General features: G+C 33.8%; 1 protein-coding gene across 3 annotated transcripts in view; it reads right to left on the reverse strand.

Annotated features, from left to right (window-relative positions):
* Positions 1-2,872: 2,872 nt before the first annotated feature.
* LOC149773322 (uncharacterized) overlaps positions 2,873-13,925 on the reverse strand; it is a 99,507-nt gene continuing 88,454 nt past the window's right edge. For all 3 annotated transcript variants that reach the window (XM_089946456.1, XM_089946457.1, XM_089946455.1), the window contains 2 exons: positions 7,424-8,488; positions 2,873-5,548 (listed from right to left, as the gene is read on the reverse strand). In XM_089946456.1, the coding sequence (XP_089802582.1) occupies positions 5,079-5,548; positions 7,424-8,488 (1,535 nt within the window). In that variant the 3' untranslated portion in view covers positions 2,873-5,078. The remainder of the gene's footprint in view (positions 5,549-7,423; positions 8,489-13,925) is intronic.

Genomic DNA, 13,925 nt, shown 5'->3' on the forward strand with positions numbered 1-13,925 from the left:
ATGCTGCAGTTTCTCACTGACTACACTATAGTAAAAGTCATGGTCATCTGGCAGTTGTTCCATGATGAATATATTCATGCAATGTCTACAAAAAACTTCCTCCTCTCGTAACTGCTGTACCAGTACACTATTCAGGGATACCAAGTGTAAACATGAAACTTTGTGAAATTAGAGTTCACTTAAATCAATGACCTAAACTTTTCTTGCACAATATTATACAAAGACTTCTCATGCTTCTTATTTGAACATGATCCCTATCACGATGAATTTATTGAGATGTTCTGGATACATATTTGAAACACTGTACATCTTTAGGGTCTCTTTCACAAATCTGCATGACATATTTAGGGAAAATTTACAGTAACAAGTTTGATATTATAAAATCTTACTCATCTACTAATGAGATTTCCCAATCCCCGCAAATTGTTCTCCAGGAACTAGATTCTCTTTTTTAGAAGTTTGTTTGGAGTGGGGCAAAGAAACAGGTTTAAAAGTAAAGTTATTATTAAATACTATTATGAGAGTAGCCTTAAAATAATTTACATTAATATGTTTGTGGATTCGATTAAGATACCCTGGATCATAAGAATTACTCTTTAGTCCATTTATTCTTTGCAATAGATTTCTTAATATGGCTAATAAATGCCCAATTGATAAATATATTTTCAGATAATATGTTTACTGGCTAAAACAAAGAAGAAAGAACTCCTTCAAACACAGATTTTGAAGAATCCAAACATTGGATTATAAATGAGGATAGTTCGTGCATAAAACTTGATAAGTTTTGTGATAAATTTGGATTCTATATAAATTTTCTAAACTTTCCAGGGCTTTTAGGTGCCACAAAAATCTACAAAGGTAAATTTAATGTAAGTATCAATTCTAATATCATACCTTCTATATTTTCAGTGGGGTTTGAGACTCAAAAAGTGTTTTCTGAGGTCCTATTAGGGGCAAGGATCATTGTTCATGACCAAAACAGAAAACGGTTTCATCCAGTTGAGAATAAGCTATCTTTTTATATGAGCCTATATATAATGATTTGAAATTCAAACCTGAATATAAAATGTTAACTTTCCGGCTTTTTATTCAAAGTACAGTACACTTGAAAAGATATAAATAGTTGATAGACTTGATAGACTTTGTATAGTCAAATATCAATGCCATAAACAAACACACACAAACACTCACATAATCAATAAACCGTTAAATAAATCAAACATAAAAAAACTCTCCTTAAAATACATCAGCTGGAAAAATACATACTTTTAATTTGATGCAGTCTTTGCTGCTCTCAATAGTTTAATACATGCAAGTGCCATTAGTGTTTATGTTTGCATTTATTAAAGACTAGATGGTATTGTTGTCCAAACTTCTCTTCCAGATTTTCTGAGCGAATCCTGGTCAAAACCACATTGTTCTTGATAAAGTTAGCATTGTCAGAACTGTGTCTGATGCATCTTGACCACGAGATTTTCATATTTCTATAAACAAAATGAGGATTATATCACATTTGTGACAGACTATTTCATTGGGGAAGGGGGAGAACTTAATAATATAAACTTTCATGGGATCTTTACAGGTAATATAGCACTAATAAATGCCTCTGTCCAGTTCAGGTGTTAATGCTTTATCAACACAAATCAATTGTGCAAGCATGAGCCTGTGCTTATTATTGTCTTTCAATCAATCTATTTCATGACTAAAATCATCCTGAAAGCATTGGTCAAGTAATAGTTAGTATTTCAACATGATTAAAATAATTAATATAAAGAGAACAAATCTGAGTGTTCCGTTGAATATGCTACAAATTGATGGTGTTTCTATTTCTATGGACATTGCATATTTCATAATGACCAATGTACATGTTTGCAGTACTGGTATGTGCAAATATGAAATCTCATGCTTCCTCTTGCTGCAGTGTTTCACAAAGTAAAACTTTGTCAACTTGGGGTTTTTATATTTATTTTTGCTGGGCTTTTGCTTGCATGGCTGCTAGTGTAAGGCTTCCTGAATCATACTCTTCAAAAATGAATCACACTTGAACACTGTTTTCAAAACTGAAATAATTATCTATCTGGAGTAAAAATCTACAGATAAAAGCTTTATTAAAGCTGACTTCAACATTTTCATTCAATATACTGATGTGTAATAACGTCTCTTCTTCAATACATCTCGATGATATACTTCAGACAAGTTAGGTTGTTCTACTTGAAGTACTTTACCTATGCAAATTAGGACTCTTCCACATCAGGATTGGACATGACACATCACCCTAGCTACTGTTGGTAATTAAGCAGTCTCTGAAAGGTGGTTGTTTGTTATCTCTGACCACCTGACCTTCTAATTGCCTCAGTATCAGCTGTATGCCACAAGGATAGGCTTAGTTGAGCTATGAGCAGTACTGCATGTTTACAGATTATAGGCATATAGTGGTCATCAAGAAATAGTTTTTTTGTGTTAAAAAAAACATTGGGGCTAAGATTCCTGAAAATAGTGGTTTTGAAACATGGTGTGTCAAGGGTTTGAAGTCCAATTTTTCATGTGATTTGACATGTTAAGGCAGGTAGGTAATATGTAATACCTATTTAGGCACCCATCTATTGTATTTATAATAATGGACAAAAAAGACTCTACAAGAATTCACAAAACACTCACTTGCAATAATCATGAGACTGCATCATTTGCAAAATGGAATATAGAAGTTTACAATTTGAATTAGAATGAATGGAACAAGCTTTATTCCTTGCCTCACCTTGTTTTCTCTTAACAACATAAGCACTTGCAGCACAATTCATTGACTTAAATGGTTTCAGATTTATTATTACTTTAAGTCTTAAACTATGTAACAGAAAGAAGTGAAAACAACAAATTTAGTAAAATCAACAAATAATTTATTTCTTGAAGTTACATAGTGAAAATTTAAGAGACACTTACAGTATGGGGAATAAATCCAAAATAATCCCAAATATCTTATCACATGTCCAAAAGTATAGAATGTTCCGATATAATTCCAATAGTCTTAAATGTCCTGATGTACCACAATGATATAATCCAAAATGTCTTTGAATGAGTTCTCAATAATCCGAAAGTAGTGTTTTAGTCAAAAAGGTTGATCAGCAGTTTTTAATTCCAATGAATAATTTAAATAAATAATTTCTTTCAAATTATATCTGGACACAACCATAAATGGTACCACAGAATGATCATGAATCAGGAATGAATACTTGTTGAACAAATCCCCTGTATATAAAAATACACACTTTACCTAAGACACAATAAACAGTTCCGGAAAAGCAAAATTTCCCTAGGAAAATTCCACTAAATCTTGAACTGAAATTCTTATAAACATCTTGTTTACTGCTGAAAATCATGATAAAAGTCATGAGGGCATAATTCCATTTACAACCCTCAATTATGATCGTGACAAAAGTCAGGTACACAATATATATCAAATATACATAACAGATTAATATTTTACACATACATTTTTCAACAAATACTTTTCTAAAAATATTTGGAAAAATTTTGAGTAATCTGTGTGCTCTTAGCAAAATAGTATAAAATTTTATCACATTTTCTGTGGGAGTGTAAAAACATAATCTAGGTTCACAGAGTGGATAAAGAGTGAGTGCAATCATCTCTGTAGCATTTATGCATCAAAAAAGAAAATTTCTTCTTGGCATAACAGATGAAATAAATCTAATAATGTGATTAACTTATTTATCATGCAGTTGAAATTATACTGTTATAAATAGATTTAATAAAAAAAATACCAAATATATAACATTTTAAGAAGAAACTGAAGTTATACTTCTGTCAGGAAAGTATTTGGCATACACAAACTGCAAAAAGGGAATTTTTATAAAAATGACAACTTTACAAAAATTAGTTTTTACATTTAATAATATGTTACTATTGACCATTCTATCCATAATAAGGTATGTGTTGATGATGTGTGTATGCAGTAATAAGTTCAGCATACATTGCAATGATGCTTCCCCAGACTGGCTCACCTATCAGACTGTCTCCTAGCCACACAGATTGTCTCAGCAATGTCTGGTGCAGGGAAGTTCCACCAAAATATGTATTTATGTGCCTATATATACCTCTGTACGGATAGGTACATGCAAATTTGTATTTTTGTATAGCCTTGTATGTTTGTAGGTGTGTGTATGGGTATTTGCATGTATGTACATATTTGTATACAGACATATGCATTTTATATGAGTATGTGTGTATATGTGTATAAAAGATATGTATATGTATGTGTATGTGTATAATTATTTACTGTATTTTTATATTTGGATTTATGCATAAGGGTATGTTTACACACATGGAAGGAAGGATGGATGACACACTGTAAAAGCAGTAATGCTAAAATATGTAAATACTATATATCATGTTACACACACACACACTCATCACTCATATATATATATATATATATATGCACACAAAATTTCCTTTTGCACATCTCTCCTCCCCTTGCTAATGAGCTGTTTCCAAACAGGTGAACAACATGTAATAGTTCAGGTAATATATTACTAATAACCACTCAAGACCTTTACCATTGCAGCCCTCTGAAAAAGATTGAAATTTGCACCTGGACACCATGCTTAAAACAATGCTGAATAAGATCCAACAAGTAGGTTTGTGACCAAACCTCAATGTACAAAACACCTTCATAAAATGCATCAAGTTCGGTCTTAAAAGGATTAGGTTTAGAAATACATCTAGAACCATCAGGACACTCTGATGTGGCAATGATAAGTGTCATGCATATAATCTACTTCAAAATCTACAGGATTCAATATGCTAAAAATGTAGCATGCTGATATGTCTCATTTCTGAAATCAACTTGTTTCAAGTCTGATATTAATTCTGAAAATGTTCTGGTCCATTTTGACCCAATGAGAATTGTATCATAAGAAAAGTATGAGAAACACTAGAATGAAAAGATTGTCAAATGTCATATTCCATAACAAAAGATGGAATGAGCAGTCTCAACATAAAGCTAAATAGTATTATCCAATGGCTAGATCAATTAACTGTCATTATTATTTACTTTCTTTTAATTATTGATGAGTTTCCATTCCTGCTTCAGTAATTATACTGGATTCTTTCAAGCCCAGAGCCTCCATAATGCTTCCAATAGGTGTAATAGCACATTCTCCTGAGGTAATTGATCCGATGGCAATTCCAACTAAAGCCAGTTTATTTTCTCCACGCTTTCTCTTTACAACATATACACCTGCTCCTGAATCACCAGAACTAAAAAATTGATCATTTCCAACCTTTTGTACTAAGAACTGTCCCTTCATTATAAAACTGTTAGAAGAGTGGCCATGGGGAGTAGGCATTCCTTGGGGAAGTGAGAGTGAGGCATTATGTACTTTTAACATTGCACCATCAAGTACAAATAATCCTTGTGTCAGTCCTGTTGTCCTTCCAAACTTGTATACTCTCTTCTCTGCTAGCTGTTCAAATTCTGGGTTTATGATCACCATTCCATCTTCAAAAGATGGTGATTTGCTTCCAGAAAATCCTGCAAAAATATGGCTTGTTCAAATAATGTTTGTTTCAAACAAAGGTTATCAAGGATGATATTAAACTTGACGTGAATTTTTATATTAAGCAAAAACAAAACATACAAGATCTAACAATCAAAAGAATTTGTGATTTATTTTTATTTTGTTTCGAAATTACTTGGGGTTCCAAATGGCCAAGTGATCTAAAGCACTTGCCTTTAATGGTCACTGCTATCTCACCTCTGTCTGCATGGGTTGGAGTCTCGGACTCAGTTAATGTGGATATGTGAGAAAGCTGCCAGTAGCTTCTTTTGGGTCTGTAGTTCTTACAGTGGTTTTCCCCGGGTTCTTCATCCACCAGTTATCCTGGCCATCATATATAGCCTATCTTGCATAGTGAAATGGTGTCAAACCCCAAAACAACAACAACAATCTAAATTTCTTTTTGAAGATAGGGGAGTGATGGCATTTTAAACATTGTGAGGAAACAAAGTTGCTCTTGATTGTGACAGTGTAACTGTTACGTGTTTAGGCTCGAATAAACAGTAACACAGAAAGAGTGAAAACAACAAGCTTTTTAAAATTTAACAAATAATTTATTTTTCTGGAAAAATTCTGTAAAAATGTAAAAAAGGAGAAGAACTTTAAGGTTTCAAGAATCAAATCCAAAAATAATCTAAGAATAATCCATGAATTAAATTACAAAAGTCCTAATGATAAATGTTTTAATAATTTCAAGTTCGAATCCTGATGGAAAATCAAAGATGGATGACGATGACATGTACTGTAGTTAGTACTGTGCTTATCTACAGTTCCTTGTAGAAATCCAAATAATGGCACTCCGGTGTTGGATATCCAAATTAAATTTGTAAGCAATGTCTTTCCAAAATTTCTGTGTGAGCACTCCTCAAAATATTTCGAGAGAAAAAAGAATTAATCCTTTTGAAATCCAACTGATCTGATGAAAATTATAACTCAAAATCTGGCAACAACAAAATAACTTGACATCAGTGTAAAAAGCCCCAAAACCTGAGAAATCTCTCTCAAAGCATCTCTATTAAAGCTAACAAATGCATACTAATGGAAAAACCAGAATTGCAAAATCGAAAAGGGGGGGTCACGTGATCGTGTTTATGTCATGTACACCAAAAATGACCCTGACAAAAACCAATCATTTTAAAATAAAATAGAACTTGTTTACAAAGGTTGCTACAAATTCTAAAACAAGGTCAAGATTTAGACCAACACCTGGTGATTACGAAAGAATGATTCAGGTCAACTAATTTGCTGGAAAAATATCATCTCCAGTGAATAAATTTACATTTTAATTGCATATAATAAAATTTAAAAAATTAAAACTGAAAAACAATTAATTTAAAATAAATATGAATTAAATCAGATATATGTAACATAACCATACTGAGGTTTTCGCTGACAAGAATCATGCTATTTTTGAGGCATTCATAGTATTCTCTTTTCTCGTGATGTAATACAGCAAAATAAATTGTTGATCAGACGAGAGTGATATTTTCTTTTTACTTCATAAGTTTTACCACATCATAGGGGGCCCCGAGTGGCCGAGTGGTCTAAAGCGCTCTCCATTATGGATCACTGCCATCTCACCTCTGTCTGCGTGGGTTCGAGTCTCGGATTCAGCCAATGTGGGTATGTGAGAAAGCTTGCCAGTAGCTTCTCGAGGTCGGTAGTTATTTCCAGGGATTTCCCGGGTTCTTCCTCCACCATTAATACTGGCCGCATCTCTATGTCCTTTTGAAAAAAATTAAATAGAAAAAGTTTAAGTTATTGTGTATGTCACCATCAATGTTAATTTTATTTTAAATATGCAAGCTATTAATATAATGTACACTAAATATCCAGTCAAAAGACCCTACCTGTGCTTGATAACTGGTGGGAGCCGATCCAAACAAAACCACCTGGATCAATGTTTCGATTTTTCTGGTCAATGATTACCAGAGCTGCATCAACACCAATTTTTGCAGATGGATCAAATTTTTCTTTGATAAAAGTTCCACATGTTCGAGTGCCATCTGAGAGACCTGATTCAGTATCAGCAGGCTGAACCACTGATGTCTGGGTTAAGCTGTTGTTTATTCCCAAAACATGAGCACATGTCAAAAAGCCTATATCATTGGTATCGAGTCTGACGAATGGTCCAAGGGTTCCAGCAAAAGGAGACCCCAATGCCCCTATACTGCAACCCATTCTGAGGGGATTGTTGAAAAAATGAGGATGTGGGTTTGATGGCTGTCTTTGAGCTGGGTTCATTCCTAAAGAAAAGAATCCTTCGCGAATATCTGTGGGATAACATTTTTCATCTAATCTCAGTTCCTCTGGAAAGAAATCTTCCCCATATGGAATGACACCTTTGAGTCTACAGTAAAGCAATATTGATGTTTGCTCAATGATGCCATTTTTTCTTGATTTAACAGAGCTTGCAGAAATTGCTTCGAGATTGCTATGGATTTTGAAAAGATGTTCCCCATGTTCATAGATCAAACTTTTTATGGTGGCTGCATCATTTTTGTCAAATGATACTCTCTGGTATTTATCTTGCAATCGATTTTCCAGAGGCTCCATTTCGGTTTCATCAAATCTCCTGTAAATTACTGGCAAACCAAGAAATTTTGAGAACTTTGACACAATATCAGCTGAATGGAAACAAGCTAATACTTCCTCACCTGTCTTTCTCCCTCTGTGGTCTAATCCCAGCCACACATTCATAGTATTGTCGCCAAAATCTTCTTTCCATTTCTTATTTATGCATGCCATCATGATACACAGTGCTTCCTTGTTATTATTTGCAAGTATAACATTCAGTAAATTCTCCATAACAAAATCATTTCTCTTCATTGACAAAAATTCTTCCATTCTTTCTTTACAGAACTCATCTAAAAATATTTCACGTATCTCAATCCTCCACTCTGATGATTCATGATCTGCAATAGAATTAAAAAATTTAATACTGTTTTTCCCATTGTTGCAACACTTAAAATTCTCAAGTTCATTATAGTTTCTATGACTATCATTTTTGCATGAACAAAATGGTTTGGTTTGGGTCTGTGTTTCATGGTACAGCAACACAAGTGTACGTTTTGCGAAGGCATCTGAAATAAAGTGCCTTGCCCAAGGATATGCCATGGTAACCAACCCAGGCTGATTTGAAGGTAGAATCTCCTGCACATTTGAATTAAATACAGCAAACTAACAACCTTAAAAATAAAAATGCCTCAAAAGCATTTACAATGTAGAACTCAAACATTAAGAAGGGAAATCTCAACAATCCCTGTATCACTAAAATGGCATTTGTGAGAAACATTGCACAGGTGAAAAAATCAATGAATGAAGAACAGAAAACCTTATCTAACTGCACTACTACTACATCATATTACTAGTGAATTCTCTTAGTGGTGCAATTATATATTAAGAACTGTGGCATCGGCATCCGTATACTGTACATTGCAGCTGAAATTGAACATTCACTACTATAACCTACAGTTAGGAACTTTGTTTACCTATTTGGTGCATCTCTAATTTGGCTGCCACATCAAAGCATTTAAAGTCATTTGAAATGGGTCATCAAGTCATTAACAAATATTTAGGGGCAAATGACATGCAAATGTGAATAAATGTTACTTTGTATCATATTAAAATTGTTGACTGCATATCATCACTAATAGAGTATCCATGTCAAACTGCATCAGAGTTAAAGATACTTAATAATTTCCATTGACCAATAACAGACTGTATTGTGTGGAAGATAACATACTGTACATAGCACTACTGCTACACAAATTAACATTGGGAATTTTTAGCCTGCTACTTTAAAAAATCCAGCTCTACTAAAAAATGAAAACTTATCTTTTGTCTACATAATATAGGCAAAGGGCAATAACTCTTGCCCATTACCTCCCCTTGCATGCTCAGCCAGATGGGTGGTTGGGAGAGTCTTTAAGTAATGTGTTTGGATAAGTATTTTTAAAGACACATAATTTATTAGAAAAACTTGCTTTCTCTTTTAAATACAATTCCAGATCACAATAGGAGAATAGGTAACAGGAAGGAATGCGGAGCATATTACTGATACCTCAGGTATTCTTCGAGGGCAGAAACATTGAATTCCTTATGTGAATGATAAGCCACTCTCCTACTTAAAGTAACACAGTCTACGGTCATATGATCCATGACTGGTCTTATCAGATTAAGGTGATTAACTAAATCTTTTTACCATCAAAAATTAAATTGCAAAAATCCAGCAACACTAAGAGGCTGTGTTCATTTAATTGGGTCTGGTGGTCATCTGGGTTACAACCACATGGCCTACTAGAGTCAGGTTTTGTCTTTGAGGAGTAAATTACCAAAAAACTCAAGAATGTTGACTCTGCATGCCAGCCAACAGCTTCCGTGATGTCTCAGATCACAATGTTGCATTTGAACACGAGGCTTACTGAGATGGCTTTAATTTCTTTAGATGAAATACTCATGAAGTGACTCTGATCTTTTGGGACATCAAAGCTTTCTAAGAGTATAACCAACTTAAGCCATGAAGAAATTAGGGTTTGAGAGGAGATATTTTGCTTTCCCACTTTCATGGGGAGAAAGAGTTGTTTGCAGTTGTCAGAACTTGTCTGTATGCACTTAAAGTGGTGCTTGCAAGCATAGACAGGAGACTGTTTCTGCCCTTAAGGAAAAAAGAACATCTAGATATTCTACTATTGCCACAGAATAAGTAAACCAGAACAGCTTGATAACACAGTCAATATTTTGGTAAAGACCCATGGGCTGATATTTAGAACAAACAAAAGGACTTGAGATTGGTAAACTTTGTTGTGCTAAGTAAGCCACAGATATTTGTTTGACACGGTTTGAATGAGACATTAAAGTAACAGTCTGTGAAATCAAGACTGATGGCGTACTCATCCCTTAAAAAAAACAGTCATATAGATCACATTTGTCTACATCTTGAATATCATAGGAAGAATGAATTCATTCAGACTCTCAGAAAAGAAAATAATGCCATTCCTTAGATCACAGATGCAATCTGACAGCATATTTTAAACTCCAGTATTATCGTTGACTGATTAAGTAGCCCGAAGGACGGAGACTCTTTGATTTTAGATTATGAGTGGTGGTTGAGGGTGAGGGCATTCCAAAGCCAGTAACACCTGGTATATTTCCTCAATGACAGTCTTAAAAGTAAACTCCATATTCAAAGTGGAGTAGGTCTGTTGCTCAGGAACACCTAAACACAAACTGTGAAGTCTCCAGTTTGTGGTCCACTTCCATTCAGGATAAACTATTCCCTGTGGCAAAGATGATGCAATGCTAATGTTTGTATATAATCTACAGCTAATATCCTGTGGCAATGATGATGCAATGCCAATGTTTGTAATAATCTGCAGCTAATACTCTGTGGCAATGATGATGCAATGACAATGTTTGTATATAATCTACAGCTAATATCCTGTGGCAATGATGATGCAATGACAATGTTTGTATATAATCTACAGCTAATACCCTGTGGCAATGATGATGTAATGACAATGTTTGTATATAATCTACAGCTAGTACCCTGTGGCAATGATAATGCAATACCAATGTTTGTATATAATCTACAGCTAATACCCTGTGGCAACGATGATGCAATGCCAATGTTTGTAATTTATAATCTATGGTTTATTCCCTACAGCCTACAGCAAACATAGGAAAAGCCAGCTCCACTGGATTATTTTTTGTACTGTGGAACATGGCTGGTAAGCTAGGAGAATGGTCAGCACAGTTGTTAGTGGCTGTATGGATGGATCTGTCACCAAGATTCTCATAATTATACATAGAGAAAGCCATATGTATGACTAAATGGATGGATCTATCACTAAGATCCCCATAACTGAGGTCGGGTTCAGACAACTGGGTGGACTGGCTGGCCAGTATTGTTCAGGACAGTGATACCATATTGTATGCTGGATCCACTGAATCAGAAAAACACCCGGACGTACAGACCTGAAGGCCAGACATGCAGGAGAGCTTATGCCCACTGGGCTGCCTAAAGATGGAGAAAGAATCTCCAACTGTATCTGAAAAAAACTGTGAAACACCAATGACAGGATAAAAAGTTACAACTTTGGCCTGAATTGAGATCTTGTGTTGCTGTCCCTTGTACAAGTTGATGCATATGTTGATCAAGTGTGATTATAAGATGTTTCAGATTCCCCTAAATCTGCCAAAGTTACTGTATTTGGTTGACTGCTTAAGACAAGCATGATAGTTTTGCATGATTGCCTGTTAAGTACTGCTGATCATGTGTCCTTGGATTACAAACCGCATATGCTGCAAGGGGAAGAAGAAGTGGATTTGATTGGCAAATTTTATGCATGTCTAATCTTCCTTTGAATTTCTCACATTTAGTGCATTAAAAAGACATATGTCACTGAAATGATAGATAAATTTTCATGTCATAGTGTTAATAATTTGCTAGATAACAAAATATTATCAACACAGCAGGTGAACTAAAGCAGAATGACAACTTGCATCAATCATAGCATGTTGAACCATGCAGTCTAAAAATTGCCATGTACAAGAAAGTGATAAATTCACAAAATATTAACAAAAGTAAATAAAATAACACCTATCACCTGTTTATCAATAAATATTAATCCAAATAAATCCCAAAATCAGTAGGGTAATTTCAAATTTAAGACAAATTTGATCCGGATTTCATGGGAGGTATCAAATACAGTGCTGTTGAACAGAAGCAAAGGTTAAAAACTGGCTACACCTAGCAGTGGTTAGTGGAGGTAATGGGCAAGACTTATTACCTTTTGTCTATATGATATAGGCAGAAAAGAAATTTTAATCTTTTAGAAGGGCTCATTTTTAGGAGGTAGCCGGGGCTTATAACACTATTGTTAGGGAATGTATTCAAAGGAGAAATCATTTTCTGCCTTCTGATGGCTATGTAGTATAATCTATATCTATTATACTTTATTAAACTCTTATTAGAAAACTACTATTTTTCTTCATTAAACAAAATGGTATAATTAACTGCGTTAACTGCTTTACTGTACCAATTACTGCCATGTGCAAGTACAAGCAGTGATGCTAGAACAGACTGATACCTTATTGTGAAGCACGGTTGTCTCTTGGGAAGGTCAAAGTATACTTGTTTACTAAAACATAATTTTTTAAATATAAAACATTAATCCTGGATCACCAATGTGACCCCAACTATTTTCCAAATTTTCCAATGAAGAGCCTCCACTATATGTTTTCTTCGAAAAAGGTAACTTATGTCCACCAATTCGTATTTTTTGCAAGAACATCAACTTTAAATAACATTATTTAAATGGTATAAATACAAAACAATTTCACTGGTGGTAAAGGTAAAATTAATAGTTCAGACATTTTAGTATTTGCTTTTTCTTCAATTCTAACTCGTTTTTTTATCCTCTATGGCCAAGTAAATGTGTGTGTGTGAAATTTGGGTTTTTAATGCAGCTTTTACATTTTTTAAGTCATAACGCTATGATGATGTGCAGTGTGGCAGGTTACAGTGATGTCTAGCACTGAGGCATCATGTCACTGACATATAGCATGATGTCCCACCTAGTCACATTATTCTGACACCAGGCTGACCAGTCCTAACATTAATCTCTTAATGCTGAGAAAATGATTTTAAAAAATAATGTAATAAGAAACAAGTATATATTATTTATTACTGGATAGTAATGCTTCTTTTTCTGATTGCACCTCCAACTTCAAAAATTATAAAATCAAACTAAATTTTCTCTAAAGTCTGTATCAGTTAATAGAGGAATCATTAGTAACAGAATTTTGAAAAATCATCTATATTTCAATTAAAAACAGTGTTATAATAATTAAAATATCTACCTGTATACAATTAAAACTGATTTTCATGTCCATATTTGATAGATTTTACAAATGTTACTTTTGTTTTTTACTCTGGTAATTTCCATATGATTTTCATAAAACATAATTGAAATTCCCAAGATTTTTTAAAACAGGGAACTGTTAGTCTTGATTTTCTTAAATTAAATATTAATACTTTCTTCAAGATCTTGTTTGCTTCTCACTGTTAGCTTGGAATTACTATTTTAGACCTTACTTTCACACCATTTAAGTATATATTCGACTTTGACTTCAGTATAATAAATGAGTAACTTACGTACCACCCACTTGCACACATATTTATCAGGACTCTTAAACAACATATGATAAAATGTTCTGAACTTCAAAATTTGTTAACTGTTCAATACAGAAGCAATCTAAAAAAAGATTTCCCCATAGAGGGATTTATGTTAGACATGCAGATGATAAATAGCAGGCAGTTATCATTAACATGCAAGCTTATGAACTACA

The sequence above is a fragment of the Sinohyriopsis cumingii genome, unplaced genomic scaffold (assembly GCF_028554795.1).
Source record: "Sinohyriopsis cumingii isolate HCF-2022 unplaced genomic scaffold, ASM2855479v2 utg000673l, whole genome shotgun sequence".
NCBI lineage: Eukaryota > Metazoa > Mollusca > Bivalvia > Unionida > Unionidae > Sinohyriopsis > Sinohyriopsis cumingii.